At 53.6% G+C, this 15,292-nt stretch overlaps 1 protein-coding gene across 3 annotated transcripts in view; it reads right to left on the bottom strand.

Annotated features, from left to right (window-relative positions):
• Positions 1-15,292, bottom strand: part of STK40 (serine/threonine kinase 40) — a 38,735-nt gene that overhangs the window by 13,925 nt on the left and 9,518 nt on the right. The window contains exons 2-6 of one of the 3 annotated variants that reach the window (XM_010841161.1): positions 9,441-9,608; positions 4,511-4,630; positions 2,608-2,693; positions 2,176-2,319; positions 2-151 (exon numbers count right to left, since the gene is read on the bottom strand). In XM_010841161.1, the coding sequence (XP_010839463.1) occupies positions 2-151; positions 2,176-2,319; positions 2,608-2,693; positions 4,511-4,622 (492 nt within the window). In that variant the 5' untranslated portion in view covers positions 4,623-4,630; positions 9,441-9,608. Of the gene's footprint in view, position 1; positions 152-2,175; positions 2,320-2,607; positions 2,694-4,510; positions 4,631-9,440; positions 10,829-15,292 lie in introns of those variants that run through there. The other 2 variants (XM_010841160.1, XM_010841162.1) reach the window with 2 other exon arrangements.

Below are 15,292 nucleotides of genomic sequence, written 5' to 3'. Positions count from 1 at the left end.
TGATGACGTAATGCTGCAGGTTGATCAGGTCGGCCGTCTTGTCGCTGAAGTCGTGCGCGCAGAGGCAGTCAAGGACGAGGCAGATGCGTTTCTTCATCTTCTTAACCATTCGGTTGGATTCGGCGTCCTCAACCACTTCACAGGTGCGGTCCTGGGAGGAAGGGCGCAGACCGGGGCTTGGCCGTGGGCCCAGCAGGGCCAGGGCCAGGGGCCTGGGGCTCTACTGGAGCCTGGAACAAGCCTGCATGTGTGTGAGCGGTGGGGGCCTGACATCTGGGTGGCAAGGACCCCACGGCCCCGCTTCTGCGTCAGTGCCAGGCCCAGCCAGGGCCCAGGCTGAAGCAGCGCGGGTCAGATTTCAGGCTCCGGTCCTACTGCAAAGCGTATGGGTCAGGGCTTGGCACTTAGAGCCCAGTGTGCTGGCAGCCCTCTGAGCGCCATGTGTAGGCAGCACCCTCAGGGCCCCAGGGCCCCCATCCCCCTTAGCTCTCCCAGGGAGTCCAGCAATGACCAAGCAAACTTCCTTCCGATGTCCACGATGGTGGGAGCTAAGAGTTCCGTGTGTTCAAGGCAACTGCTTTCGCGTGGATGCAGGACTCCTGGGCCATATAACGGCTTTGCCCTGATGGCTGGTTTCAGGCTCTGGCTCCACCTTGTCCTAGCTGCAGGACCTGGGGAAGTTCGGCTAACCTCTCCAAGTTCTTAGTTCCTCATCTGTAAAGGGGGCCTGGCAACTTCTATCTCACAGGGGTGTAGAGAGAAAACACAACCATACCAAGTATGTAGTAAGCACTTGGGCTGGGTATTGATGAACCAGGGCTTGGTAAGCTGTCACTGCTGCCAACCCTAAGGGTGGTAGTTCTGGATGTATTTTCCTTGCTAAAAAGCTATGCCAAGGGAGAGGAAACACGGCGCAACAGGAGGACTCTTATCCAGCAGCTCGAGGAGGCCTCCATGACAGCACAGCAGGCTGGGAAGCTCCCGGGGACGGAACTCCACATTCCTCTCCCAGGGCAGATCACACCCTTCATTCTGCCTTCCCCAGAGGCCCAGCACAGTATCTGGAACACAGAGGACTCTAGAGAGGCTTCTCACCACTCAGGGTCTCTTATCCAAAATGACAGACACCAAGGCCAAGCTCTGGAAGCTCCCAGAGATGAAATACTAAGAAATCATCATCACCCCCGATCTGATTTCATGTTTAAGGGACACAAGGTTTCAGAGGTGCCTTTCAGTGCACATCTAAGAATGAAGACCTTGGTGGGGTCTATGTGTGGGGGTGGGAGGCATTTTCCACTTATTTTACCTCAAGAAGTCAAGCCAACAAGGAGCTTTTATTGCCTGAAATAACAGCAGTGACGAGCATGTGTGTAACTGGGCAGCTCAGGGCTCTCTACCCTCTCATTCACCCTCCCAGCACCATACAAGGTGGGCACTGTCATCATGGCTCTCAGATGAGGGATCTGAGGCTTGGGAAGTGACTTGCCCGAGGTCACATCACCTGAATTCAGAACTGCCTGCTTCAAAACCTGTGCGCCCTCCCTGACACCAAGCCCATCAAGCATGCGTGGGCCTGGCCAGCGTGTCTGGGCTGAAGGCGCTGCAGAAGCTCCGCGGGGGCCGTCAACAGGACCCACTCCCCCAGCATTCAGAGTGCTGGTTCTTCATTTCATTTTTGGAGATGGAATTTCAATTCTGCACCGGGGAAGGCTCTTTTCAGGGTACCAGTTGCTAATCAGTACTTTTCCTAAGGGACCTGGGACATTGAGAACGGGGCCCAGGGATCCTTGCTGCAGATGCTGAAATGTCCAGGCAGGCAGCAGGACTGGGACCAAAAGCAATCACGGAGATCCACAATTCCCCGCCCCGCCTTCCTCATCGCCCTCCCTCCCACCCTGGCCTGGCCGATTCCTGACCACATAGCTAGAAAGAGCCCTTGTCTTTAAATAACTTCCTGCTTTCCTCTTTTCTCGGAAAAGCGGCTCTTCAAAGAAAGCCTGCAAGCCGGGTGCATTCCCGCTAGGCGGCCACCATCACGGCAGGAGCGCTGTGACCAGACCTCCAGGCCGCCGGCCAGGAAGTCCTGCTGCTCTGCATGCAGGGAGGCTGGAAGAGCTCGTGCGACGTGGCCCCAGCAGGGCCAGCCGGGGTGGGGGCGGGAGAGGTGCCACTTACCTGGAAGAGCCCATGGTGGTGAACCACCCCGTCCTGCGTGTGGAGGAGGGAGAGTAGGGAGTACTCGGTGTGCAGCAGCATCTTGCCTTGCCTCTCCTCTTGGCTTTCAATTCCTTGGTCGCCCCTCTCCTCAAGGGTGAGGATCTTAGGAAGGCACACACACAAAAGCAAAACCCCACAACCTTTACTTTTCCAAGCAGAGTGACTAGAACAGGAGAAGCAGGGGTTCAGGTCCTCCCATGCCACCCCGGCACATCCACCCACATGTGTGTGGATGAAGCGAAAGGGTTTTTCCTGACGTGAAGGCAACGTGATGTTCACACGGGGCCCCGGGAAGAAGTGGTGCTGCTCTTGCTCACAGGGGAGGGCGGAGGAGCCGGGCCGGCACGGGGCCCTGGGGCCCCCGGCCCCCACGCCCTGTGCCTCACTTACCTTCAGCTGATAGAAGTCATCCGTGCCATCCTTCCTCGCCAAGCACTGCACGATGCTTGGCACAGGTGAGTTGCCCAGACGGGGACCTGTGGCACAGACAAGCCGCTGGCTTTACTTCTCAGGCGCCCTGTCCACCATGGCACCGAGCCATCATGCCACCACGTGGGCTTCTGGCTAGATCTTTTCTCCTGGAGGACACCAGGGCTCACACCCACTGAGAAAATGGTCACGCCTCCCAAAGTGGAGCACTGAGTGTGCCTCCATCTGAGCACATCTGGTTTTTATACTCTCTCAGCACCAGGTGTGTGCTAGAATCTCCGAGGAGCATGGGTTAAAAGCAGATCCCAGCTACAACCTGGGCCCTCTGAATCACCAGCTCCAGGTGAGCCAGGAAACTATCCCTTGAACAGGCTCCCTGGGCAGTCTGATGCGGCCGTATATCAGCTTTTGGGAACTTCTGTACTTCTGGAGAAGTACATTGCTCACTGGTCTGTGACAGCGCCCTGAGCTTTCAGAGCATAAATCAGGTAACGTCACCACGTCACTGCACTGCTGAAAGACCTGAACAGCGCTCCACTGCTTTCAATATGCAATCGAAACCTTTTGGCCTCCGAGGTCTTGTATGGTTTGGTTCCTGTCCAGCTTTCAATGGATCATGTTTCCCCGACCCCTCCTCACCACTCCAGTTCTGCTGGACTCTTTAATTCCTGAGGTTAAGCCCTTCCCCGTCTCTGGGCCTTTGCACTTGCTGTTCCTTCTGTCTGGAATGCTTTCCCTCTGCTTTTCACATGGCTGCTCCTTCTTACCCTCGGCTGTCAGAGCCAACGTCCCTTCCGCATACAGAGCCTTCCTGGTCTCCAGTCTCTCTGGCCCTCAGTCTCACATCATCCTGTTTGCTGCCTTCAGGGCCAGGCCCCTCCCCCGGCTCCCGAGGTGATCTCAGTGTTGTTTACTGTTTCTTTCTCTAACTAGAATGTTAAGTTCGGTGAGGGCAGGAACTTGTCTTTTTTTTTTTAACTTTATGGTCTTTAGTTTTAGCTTCAGAGTGTGTCTCCAACCAACTGTCCCGCCCAATTCTTTTTTTTGCTGTGCCTGGAGGCATGTGGGATGCAAGATCTTAGTTTCCTGACCAGGGATTGAACCCATGCCCCCTGCAGTGGAAGCACAGAGTCCCAAGCACTGGACCTCCAGGAAGCTCCCCAGTAACTTGTCTGTCTTAATCACCCTGATAAACAGCACAGGACCAGAACGTAGCAGGCTCCATGTCCTATTGAACGTAGCAGGCTCCACGTACTATTTGCCGAGTGACTGGAGCTGGAACTATCCTGTACTCATAAGTTCAAGATGCTGTGCCAAAGCAAAATTCACACCCAATCTCTGGCTGCTGGGAGAGTCAGGGTCCTCAGGACCCACCCTACCTGCAACCCTACGCATGCAGTCTGGAGCTGCTGGGCCTCGAATATCATGCAGAAAGGCTCTGCTGCTCTTCCAGACCACTGGGAACATCCGGTTCTACAGGATTTTGGTGCCAATTTTATAAGAAGTTTGCAGCTGTACCAAATGTTTTGCAAAATTATTGTGCCCTCTATGAACGGTCAGAGAAGCGCCTTGGAAGATGGACTTTGGGTTCTAAGACAGTTTGTTTGCTTCCTGAGGGCAACATCCTGGGGGCACGCATAGGACTGTCTCAGGGAAGACCGTCCAGCTCTCAGCTGACTCTAAGGTTGGTGAGCTACAACTGCAACAACAGCTCTTGGTGCAGAGCGACCTTCCACTCTCATAAACAGACTCCAACAGAGGGTTGGTCAGGGCCCCGCACTGGGGTGGGTGCAGCGCTGCGCTGTGTCAGCAGGTCAGACAGTGCTGCCCCGGCCCCCCACTCACCTAGCCATCAGAGGCTTACCCAGGATGAATGGTCCAGCTCTCTTGGCATTATTTCCAGAAATCCCACTTCCTAGAGCCTTCGCCCTGGCCGACGTTTCCCCAGCTCCTCTGTCTGATGCTCTCCGCTTCATTCTCAGCTCTAGACGAGACAGAAAAGAGCCTTCTCACTGAGCAAATCAGAGAGCTTCCTTACGCTAACCCAGCCTGCGAGGCTCTGACTTGGGGGTGTGTCACACAGTGGCTGCTGCTGTTTCTGTGGCTGCGGCCACCTCCTGCCTCTCCCAGAGGAGCATGGAAGGTTCTTGGTAACAAAGAACCATGGCTCCTTTACTGCAGATTAATTAGGCACTCCACGTGGAGGTCCTGGCTACAGAGGTGGGCAGCTGGCCCACCTCAAAGGGACCAGTCAGATGCAGAGAGAAGGACACTGACTTCTGTGCGGATGCCAACTGGGCTTTCTTGAGACAGAGAGCTGGCCCTGGAGCGACTGCTTTCGAAGTGAGGTGAAAAAAGTGAGTGTTAGTCACTCAGTCACATCTGACTCTCTGCCATCTCATGGACTGCAGCCCTCCAGGTTCATCTGTCCATGGAATTCTTCAGGCAAGAGTACTGGAGTGGGTTGCTATTCCCTTCTCCAGGGGATCTTCCTGACCCAGGGATTGAATCTGGGTATGCTGCATTGCAGGTGGATTCTTCACCATCTGAGCAACCAGGCCTTCCCCTCAAATACCGCTTTCCCCTAAAAGGAAAGGGGACACGGGAACCAGATCCTGGAAGACATTAACCTCGACTTGGATCTAAAAAAACAAAAAGGAGTTGCTCCTTCTAGCTCTCTGCAGTTCACCTCTCGTGAAGACAGTGTCCTGGAGGTGGGGCAGAGAGAGGTGTACACAGTGGAGTTCCACACAGGAGGGCAGACGGTCCCAGGGATGACCAGGAAAGGCCGCCTGCCCAGCCCTGAGGCTTTGGGCCCAGAGCAGGTGCAGGGGCTCAGGGAAAACTTCTCTGAGGAGTGATATTGGAGTGGGCAGGGCAAGAGGCAAGGTCGTTCCAGAGCGAGGGGCCTGGGTGTGCAAACGTACACGGTAAGAAATGGCGCGGAAGCAACATACTGCAAGCAGCCTGTGTTGCTGGAGTACATGGCATGAGGCAGGGAGTGGCGGTAGAGGGCCCAGAGAGGGCAGCAGAGGCCAGATCTAAGGGTGAAGGCCACGTTAGGAGTGCAGCCTTTACTCTTACACGGACGGCTTGGGAACACTCAGCCTAAGCTTCTATAATTTTTTCTTTTTAAAAAAGTAACTGATGTTTCCTGTAGAAACACTAGAAAATACCCATAATATTACCACCAAGATATAATCGTTGTTAATATTCAAGCAGACTTTCCTCTGTGTGTGCGTGTGTATGCTTACAGTTCTAATTACGGAAATTTAGACCACTGTGACACCATTTATAAGCATTTCTTGTCTCCCACCTAAAACGTATCAGTATGATGAGGGTACATTTATGGTATGTATAATGTATCTCATAAAGTCATAAAAAAAATCTTATTAACATCCCTCCGTCTTCTGTAGCATCCCTGTGTTCTTCTGTAGCACCATTGGAAAGAGTCTCCTTGGTAAGAATATGTCATGATTTATCAGACCACATACCTATTCATGGACTTTGAGATTCTCTCCACTTTTTGTATTTTTTATTAGCAGTTATAACATCTTGGCATACCCGCCTCCCTCAGGATAAACTCCAAGAAATGGTCAAATGGGGCACGTATTTTTAAAGAGTGTGACAAACACTGCCAGGCTGCTCTCAGGGAGACTGTGGCCATATACAGACCTTCGGTGGTGTGGGGAAGCAACTCCCAGAACCTGCATCAGGAAGGAGCATTTCCATATTTTAAAAAGCTGCCAATCTCATGAATATTAAAAAGCATATCATTGTTTAAATTTGTAATTCCTTAATTATTCATGAAGTTGGACTTGTTTTACATTCTTCCTGGTTATATGCAGAATTTCTTTTACGAATTTCCAGTTCGTATTCTTTTCCTATTTTTTTTTTTTTACTGCTTTGTGTATATTAGTCTTGGTGATTTTTTAGGAACTCTATATATTAAGGCTATAACTGCCATAGGATGTAGTTTTTCCTTAATCTTTTAACTTTTTGTAATTAAAAAAGATTAAATGTCTATGCAATCAATCTTTCTTTTCCTTAAGTTTGTTTTTGCTGTTATTTGTAGAAGGTGCCCCTACTCTGCGGGGAAGGCAATGGCACCCCACTCCAGTACTCTTGCCTGGAAAATCCCATGGACAGAGGAGCCTGGTAGGCTGCAGTCCATGGGGTCGCTAAGAGTTGGACACGACTGAGCGACTTCACTTTCACTTTTCACTTTCATGCACTGCAGAAGGAAATGGCAACCCACTCCAGTGTTCTTGCCTGGAGAATCCTAGGGACGGGGGAGCCTGGTGGGCTGCCGTCTCTGGGGTTGCACAGAGTCGGACACGAATGAAGCAACTTAGCAGCAGCAGCAGCAGCCCGTCCTCTGAGAACAGGTGCGTCTTCACTAGTTAGCTTACATCTCTTCACATGCTGCCGTCCCGGCCCTTATTTTAAACCCCAGGAGACTGACTCCATGCAGTGAACTGGGAAGGAGAGACGGCCCAATGCTCTTCTAGTCCAATCTACCAGATTTGCCTCCCATCCAGCCCCTAATTCATTTCCAAAGCTGTGCCACTGAGGAGCAGACGCATGATTTCACTGAGAGTGATGAGGATCAGGTAGCTCGGTAGGCTCTAATAGCCCCAAACAGAGCAGAAGCCATGGTCAGGCTCAGCTACGACTCCTGCCAACAAGGGTCATGCTGGTAGTGGACTCAGTCACCCACACAAGAGCAGGGGGAGAGCACAACTGCTTCTAGAAAAATCCTAAAAAGCTCGGCAGTAATGTGTCTAGAACACCGCTCCTACCCTTTGCCTGGATAATTTCTGTGCGTCTTTCTCAATTTGAGTATCACTTCCTCAGAGAAGCCGCCTTGACATGTGCAACACCAACGGGTCACACACTCACTTGGTATCCTGTAGTTTTCACACAAAGCACTTTCCATATTTTGTGATTATGTATTTATCTGTGTGCTCATATACTTAATGTCTTTCCCCTACCATTAGACTAAAACTCCCTCAGAACTAGGAAAAAAAGTACATAAAACCATCACCCCCACTGCCGGGCCCAGGAGATGCTCTATGGGCGGCTGGGCACCTTCCCTGCAGTAGCTGATGGCTCCTATGGGGTCAGCTGCCCTGTCCTGGTAGATGAGTTGATTTCAGTACATTCCGGCCCTGTTCTCTGGCTTCCCCGGAGCACTAAGCACCCTCCCTCCTCCTGGATCCTTGGAGAGCACCACTATGGCGTCATCGTACGTGTAGATGCTGCCTAGGCGCCCACGCACAGGCATGGTCTAGACAACAGTTTGCCAGGAGCAGCTGCAGCACAGACAGTGAGTGGGCTCCGCCTGACCCCACCCACCCCACTAGGGATTCAACTCAAGCAAATGGCATGGGAACTGCTCCAAGATGTAGGCAGACAGAAGGATGAGAGCAGACGGGCAGGGAGAGGGAAAAGATGCTGGCAGGGGAAGTGGCAGCAAGGCTGCTTCGCTTCCTGAACGTTCCTTCACACCACATGAGCCACGGAGGCAATGGATGCAGCGTGAGGGGGCAGGTCTAGGCAATCGGAAGCTGTGGTGGGCCCGCCGGTGGGATGAGCAAAGACAACCCCCCCTGGGGACAGACCCTCCTGTCTCCTGCCCCCAAATCATCCTGCTGTGTCCCCTCCACAGACACACCTGCACATAGCCCACCGATGCGCCCACGGGGAGCCTGCTTCGAGGGATCCTGGCCTCACAGTGAGAGTGTGATGTGGAAGCTCCGGGCACCCTGGTTTCAGAAGGACCTGGGCCCAGGCCTCTCCAGAGACATTGGTCCTCAGGCTGCAGTGACGGGCCCTGGCCCTGCCTGGCTAAGAAGGAGCTGTCTGCCTGGTGTCTCCTGGGCCCATGGCTCAGCTTGCCAGAACCCAGCAGGCCTGATTTGGAAGTCTCTGGAGCTTTAAGTCTGTCCACTCTTCCAGGGCTATCCTCCCAGGCCAGCACCAGTTCCCCCAGAACCCGGATTCAGCAGACAGCTCTGTGAGGCAAAAAAGAGGGTGAGGGGCAGGGGTGCCCGCCACCTGCAGGCTGTGCTGCTCGACCCTCAAGTTGGGGGTTCCCTTTGCCTGACCTGGGGAGCAAGCTGTGGGCATCAGCTCTGTGCTCGCATCACAGCATACCCAGAGGAGGTGATGCCCTCACCCTGCTCGTTTGCCATTAAGGTCATCCTGTCCCAAAGCTGCTGGGAGATGCGAGCTCAGCTCTCCCAGAAGGCAAGGAAGGCTGGGCCATCAGCACCACCCGAGGTTCTAAGGCCCATGATGCCCAGTCCAAGGCTGCAGTGTGCCACCGTACAAGACAGCTGGGCAGGGCAGTGCCAAGCAGGGCACCCTATGGCAGACCGTGGTTCAACACGGTGGGCATACCACCAATCCCCCAAGGAAGTGGGCTGCAAAGAGAGAGGGTACTGAGACCTTCCCAGCTCAGTCTTTCTTCAGCTCTACCCAACTACAAAGCAACTGAAGCCTGGCCGAGGCAAGGAGAGGCCCAGAAGCACCCCCACTGGTCTCCATGCAGGTGCGCAGATGCAGTTCCCGGCGATGGCCACTCACACACGCACAGAGCCACAAACACGAGGGGCAGCACGGGGCTTGCCCACATGTGCAGTTCTGCACTCAGCCTCCTAGTAGGCTTCCTGCTGCCACCCTGGGGGCTCCTGGAGAGGTGGGTGACCCTGCAGACCAAACCAGTGCAGGTGGAATGCACAGGTGGTCCCTGCAAGGAGCAAACAGCAGACCCCAGCCCAGTAAGCTACCTGTGTGTGTGCATGTGTGTGATGACACCACAGCTGGTGGCCACGATCTGTCAGCAGCTTCTAATGCCTGCTAGGAGCCGAAGGACTTGTCTACACTGCAGGGTCACGTTGAGCCAGTAAGTGTCAGGATTCAAGCTGTCCCTATCCCCACCGCCATGTTTCCTGGCTCTGTCAAAACAAAACAAATAAAAAGATCCTGAGCTGTACAGGCCTCTGTCTTCTGGGCTTTATCTCTGGCAGTGTCTACTGAAGGCAGGGACCCTGCCCCTCTGTCCAGCCCACCTGGCACCTGGAAGTGAGCATAAGTTCTCCCACCCATCTCTGGCCTCAGCCCTATTTGCCACACGTGTCAAGGGTCTGTGTGGCCACACCCACACCAGACCCCAGGAGGGAGGAAGAAAAGGGTCTCTGTCCACAGGACGCTCAGGTGGCAGAACAATGTGGTCAAAGCAATGCGTCTCAGTCGTTTCCGTGCTACAGCACAGACAGAAACATCTGTACTACAGCGCTTGCGGGTGGGGGTTGGGGGTGGTGGTGGAAAGCTTAGGGTGCTTTCTGCAGCAAGCCTCAGCTGACGTCCGCTTGGTCCAGTCACTCTCGAGCTAAAGGGATCACCACCTTGACCTATATAACCCATACTAGCTGGGATGCTTGGAGTCAGAGCAAGCCCAGCACCATTACTTAATGATGAGATCTTGGATGAGATACTTATTCTGTATATGCAAAACCCAGAGTACAGGATCCACCTTACAAGGCTGGTCTAAGGATTCAGTGAGATGACCCACGTAAAAGGGTTAGCAAGAGTACTTACTGGCATATTACAAACATATGATAAATTGTGCTTTTCTTAGCTTAAACACAGCAGCTTTGAATTTCTCTTGCTGCCCAAGGAGAAAGGAATAGTCAGGCACTGACTTGGAGCGGGGGTGGGGAGCAGAAGAAGGACGATCACCAGACTGAAGGCTTAAGAGACCTTGAATTTGCTATCTGTCTGCTGGTCTGATACTCCAGGCTGGGTGGGGGTAGGTGTGGGGGTGGGTGGTCTGATGGGCAGACTGAGTGACATGTTCAACTGAATGTGGGGAGGAGAGGAAGCCTGGGGGCTGGCTGAGCTCCTGAGGAGGCAGAGGGGTGCTGGGCAGTACCAGGTACGAGCCTGCAGTGGAGGGCAGGGTACAGTTGTTTTGTGGGTCAAGGGGAGGGCCGGTTCTTTTAGGCAGAGGCACACAGCATCTCATCCTCTTGTTCTGTTCACTGGTTCATGGGGGAGCAGAGGCCGGAGCACTAGCTGGCAATTATCAATTCAGTGCCCAGTAAGGGACTGTCCAGAATGATGCTGCTGCTGTTTAGTCGCTAAGTCATGTCTGACTCTTTGGTGACCCTGTGGACTGTAGCCCACCAGGCTCCTCTGGCCAGGGGATTTCCCAGGCAAGAAGACTGGAGGGGGTTGCCATTTCCTTCCCAGGATGATGAGGTCCTTCATCATAATCCAGCTGGGGGGCAGTAAGGAGTCTGGAACTGAGACCTGGTGCCTCTGGTCCAAGCTCTCTCGCAGAGGACTGTGGGAGGGGACAGAGCACACATCCTGGGCTGTAAAACTGCTACCAAAGGACGTAAGGCTAGGTGTGTGCATTTGTCAAAACGACGGAATTGTTAGAAGACCCGTGAAACTCACTATGTGTAAATATACAATTTAAGAAAAAGCAAACTGCAACCTTAACCACATGATCAAAGTTATATCACTAATAACAGAACAATCTGACATCATGTTACTCCTGATATGAAGCAATCTTACTGATGTTAATTTTTTTTTTCCCAAAAATGCATAACCTGAAGCTGATCAGGAGTCAAACTAAAACTGAGGGAACATTCAACAACAGGCCTATATGCATCAAAAACATCAATGTCAGGTAGTTAACAAAGGCTGAAGAACTGGTCTCACTTGAAGGATATTAAAGACAGGACAAATAAATGAGACAGGTGATCCTGAGGGGAAGAAGTTATATTTTGAACAATTAGCAGACTCTGAATATAGACTGTATATCAGATGATACAATGTTAAATTTCTTGAATTTGAAAACTGCCCTGTGGTTACATAGGAGAATGCCCCTGTTCTTAGCTTACAGATGCTGAAGTGCTTAGAGGTGAAGGGTCACCATGTTTGGAATTTACTCTCTGGAGACAGAGAAATTACACCCTGCTGGAACAGCTCCCAAGACCCTGGAGGAATCTGTTGTCCAGATTCACAGGTTCAGAAGGATTTCTTGTGGGTACAAAGCTCACAGAAGAAGAATTTGGAATCTCATACTTGTGGGGCGGAGCCAGCCTGGTGTGAACAGGAGTTCCGTAAACTCTTCCTAAGGAATGGGGGCGGGGGCGGGGTGGAAATGAGGTCTCTGAGCAATCTCAAGGTCTGCCACCTGGTGGCGGCTTTCTATAGTGCATCTTCTTCAAAGGGGGTCTCTGCACCCACTGCAAGATGGTGGGGCACTGTTCTAGTCAGGAAGGATACAGGAACTCCATCAGAAGACCCCCACCTCAGCTACTTTGTGTAACTGAAAAGTGAAAGTGTTAGTCACTCAGTCATGCACGACCTTTGGCGATCCCATGGACTATATATATAGCTCCCCAGGCTCCTCTGTCCATGGAATTCTCCAGGCAAGAAGACTGGAGTGGGTTGCTATTCCCTTCTCCAGGGGATCTTCCCGACCCAAGGACCGAACCTGGGTCTCCTGCACTGCAGGCAGGCTCTTTACCATCTGAGCCACCAGGGAAGCCCTGTGTAACTGAGGCTGGACAAACAGATTCCAGCAGGCTGCTCTTCCTCCTCTGCTCGGGGACCTGGGCCTGCACCAGCTCCATCTGTCTCTGCTGTGGGGGTCCTCCAATGCTTCCTGGGGTCTTTAGGAAGAAATCCAAACTCCTCAGTAATCCTGGCCAGACCCAGGCTACCTCTCCAGCTTCCCTGCCTTTCTATGCCCCATAAGGGCAGCTACACCAAATGACTCACAATTCCGAGTATGCCATGAACACCCCTGCCCTGTTCTCCCTGGGTCCTCACGGGTGTCCCCTCCTGCAGCAAGTCCCTTCCTCTTCTGGCTGCCAGAGCACCCTCTGTCTGCTCCTATGTGCTGTAACTAATGTCTGACTCCCCTGACTCCATCACTCTCCAGGCTGAGCAACCCCAGTTCATCTCCACGCCCCTGCATCCACCCACTGCTGAATGAGAACATGCGGAGTGCAGAAGTGTCTGTTATGCACCCAGAAGGCACCAAAACCCACACTGGGGCAGGGGACAGAGAAGACCCAATGAGAGGCCAGGGGCTGGAGGCAGAGAGACCCAGAAGAGAGTACGGATGGTCCACCAGCTCGTGGCAGGAGCCAGAATCCAGGAGCAGAGAGAGAAGGGGTCACAGCTGTGGGTAACCGGGCTGCAGTGGTGCTGGGAACAGTCTGTCCAGGAAAAGTCCCATGTCAGAAACGCCTGGATGCCCGGGGCAGGGCGGTTCTGGGCTGATCACCAGGGGTTGTGCTTACACAGTGTTGGCTGCTGGAGGGCAACCCCCTCTGAGGAATGAAACCCATTCACCGCATGCCTGCAGACTGGGACCAACCCCTCACTGGCGAAGGGACAGACCAGCCCCCTTTTTGCTGAGTCCAGCAAAAAAATCTGCTTTCCTGCAGTAAAGTGTGGGAACGTGTGAGTGACGGCCTGGCCTGCTCCTCACTCGGGGGATAGACCCTGTGGGACACTCTAGGTTTGGAGTGTGAAGGTCCTTCTGCTGGTCAGAAAAATTCCTACCACTTGTTTTCCCCCAGAAAAGAGATTTTCTGGCTCAGCTACGCTCTTAGCGGACTATACCTGGAAACAAACCACTGGACTTGAGGTGAGCAGTGTGAAATCTCAGCAGGTGACCCAGAGAAGGTGCTCTGCGGAGCTGCAGAGGCTGGGTTACTGAGAAGCCCTCCCACCAGCCCACAAGGCGGCACCCCCACCCTCTCCTGACCCAAGCACTCGGGGAGCCACCCTCATTGCACCTCTACACTCACAGGCACGTGCGGTAACCAGTGGCCCAGCTTCCCTACAGACTGGCTCTCCATCCACAAAATCAACCCCGGGAACCAAGAGAAACTTGCAGCCCACGGAACCAAGTGTTTCAAACCAGGGAACAGTTACCCAAATGCTAGGTGGGAGCACAAGATGGATTTTGGGGTCAAGGCCTGGGTTTAAACTTCAGCTTCCATCACTCACTAGCTGATGACCCTGAGCTAGTCATCTACCCTCTGTGAGAGTCATTCACTCTCCGTGGGCCTCAGTTTCATCATTTGTAAAAGAGGGGTATCTCGAGGTCTCTGGAGGATGAAAGGCGAGGGCCCCTGCTCCATACTGAGGTGGCTCCCTGGTGACAAGGCTCTCCAGGCGCATACCTTGTAAACTACCACCTGGCGGGCACTGACCGCTTGCCAGGAATCGTTTGTTCTTAGTGTTTCCTAGATTTTCTTTCATTCTCACAACTTCATGAAGTAAAGATTTCCCCTCTTTTTTGGTCTGCTAACAAACCAAAGCCTCGAGACCCTACCCAGCTCATCGGACCAGAGGAGGCTGCCTGTGGCCTGTTCTCCTCTACCCTTCCTGGCTGGCTGGAAGGGAGCTCTGTTTGAGGACTTTTCTTTGAGTGTGAATGACAGCCATCCCTGAGCAGGCATGGACCCTCTCCCTGGGAGCCAGAGGGCCACAGCAATCTCCCCAGGAACGCACTGGAAGTCACTGGCTTCTGTGCCCAGGATGGATGCTGGGGGATGGGGAGGCGGATTAGTAATCCCTCAGCCTTAGCCAGGACTCCCTGATGACAAAGATTCATGCGTGTGCTGTCATCTCCACCATTCCAAAACAGAGTGATGATTTTGTTCATTTCTAAAATGCAGGATATGTATAGCTCCAATCTGTCAGGAATTCATAACATCACATCCTTCTCTAAACGCCTGCCTCGGGGGTAACGGGCGAACTGGCTGCTACTAACCGGAGCTCCTCTCTTGCAGGGGGTGCAACCCACCCCCAAAGGCCGCTGGGCGTGTGGGAGACTACCTGCAGCGCCAGAGAGGAAGTGACTCAGCCCAGTGGGAAGTGGGAGGGGCGGCCAGAACCCGGGCCCCGTGCCCAGCCCGCTTCCCCCCACCCCAGCACATCCGCACAGACCCATCCCCTGTCACCGCCTTTCCTCGGCAGGATTAGAACAGGCTGAGTGCAGTTCTGGGCACCAGCAGGGGACTGAAGGCCCCCGCTGCTCACAGGGGGCCCCGTGTCTGCAGCTCGGAGATCCAGCTCCAGTCTCCTCCAGGAGCTCAAGGAGATTACATAATCAGGAATGTCCCTCCTCACCTCCCTGCCCGGGGCAAGCCCCACTGGGCTCCTCAGTGGCCTCCATGAAGGCTGAGGGGAGAGACCTTCAAGGGGGCAGAAGGCTCCAGGCTGGGAGGATGTGTCCCAGAGGGAATCTGGGAGAAGAGGCTCCAGGCCCGTGTACACAGAGGCGGGCCTGGAGGCTTCTCTGGAGAAGAGAGAAGCAAGAGGAAGCAGTCCCTGGGCTGGGGAGAAGGGCTTCGGCAGCAGCCTTTCTGAGAGTCACCAGAGCGGAATCCAGGGCAGCATCGCCAGCCCTGCACTGGCTTCACCCTCCCAGGGCCTCCGGAAGCAGCTGATGTGACAACAAATAATCCGTCACTGTGTGTGGGTGTTGGAAGAGGAAGGGACAGACTTAATAGCTCTTTCTCAGGCTGTGCTAACTGGGCATCTCCTACCAAGAGAAGCAGCCAGGAGACGCCGCCAAGTACACTGACTGGGAGGCCTTCCT

This window comes from Bison bison, unplaced genomic scaffold, assembly GCF_000754665.1.
Source record: "Bison bison bison isolate TAMUID 2011002044 unplaced genomic scaffold, Bison_UMD1.0 scf7180017864158, whole genome shotgun sequence".
Classification (NCBI taxonomy): domain Eukaryota; kingdom Metazoa; phylum Chordata; class Mammalia; order Artiodactyla; family Bovidae; genus Bison; species Bison bison.
Note: the sequence above shows the minus strand (reverse complement) of the source record. Positions and strands in the feature narration are given on the sequence as shown.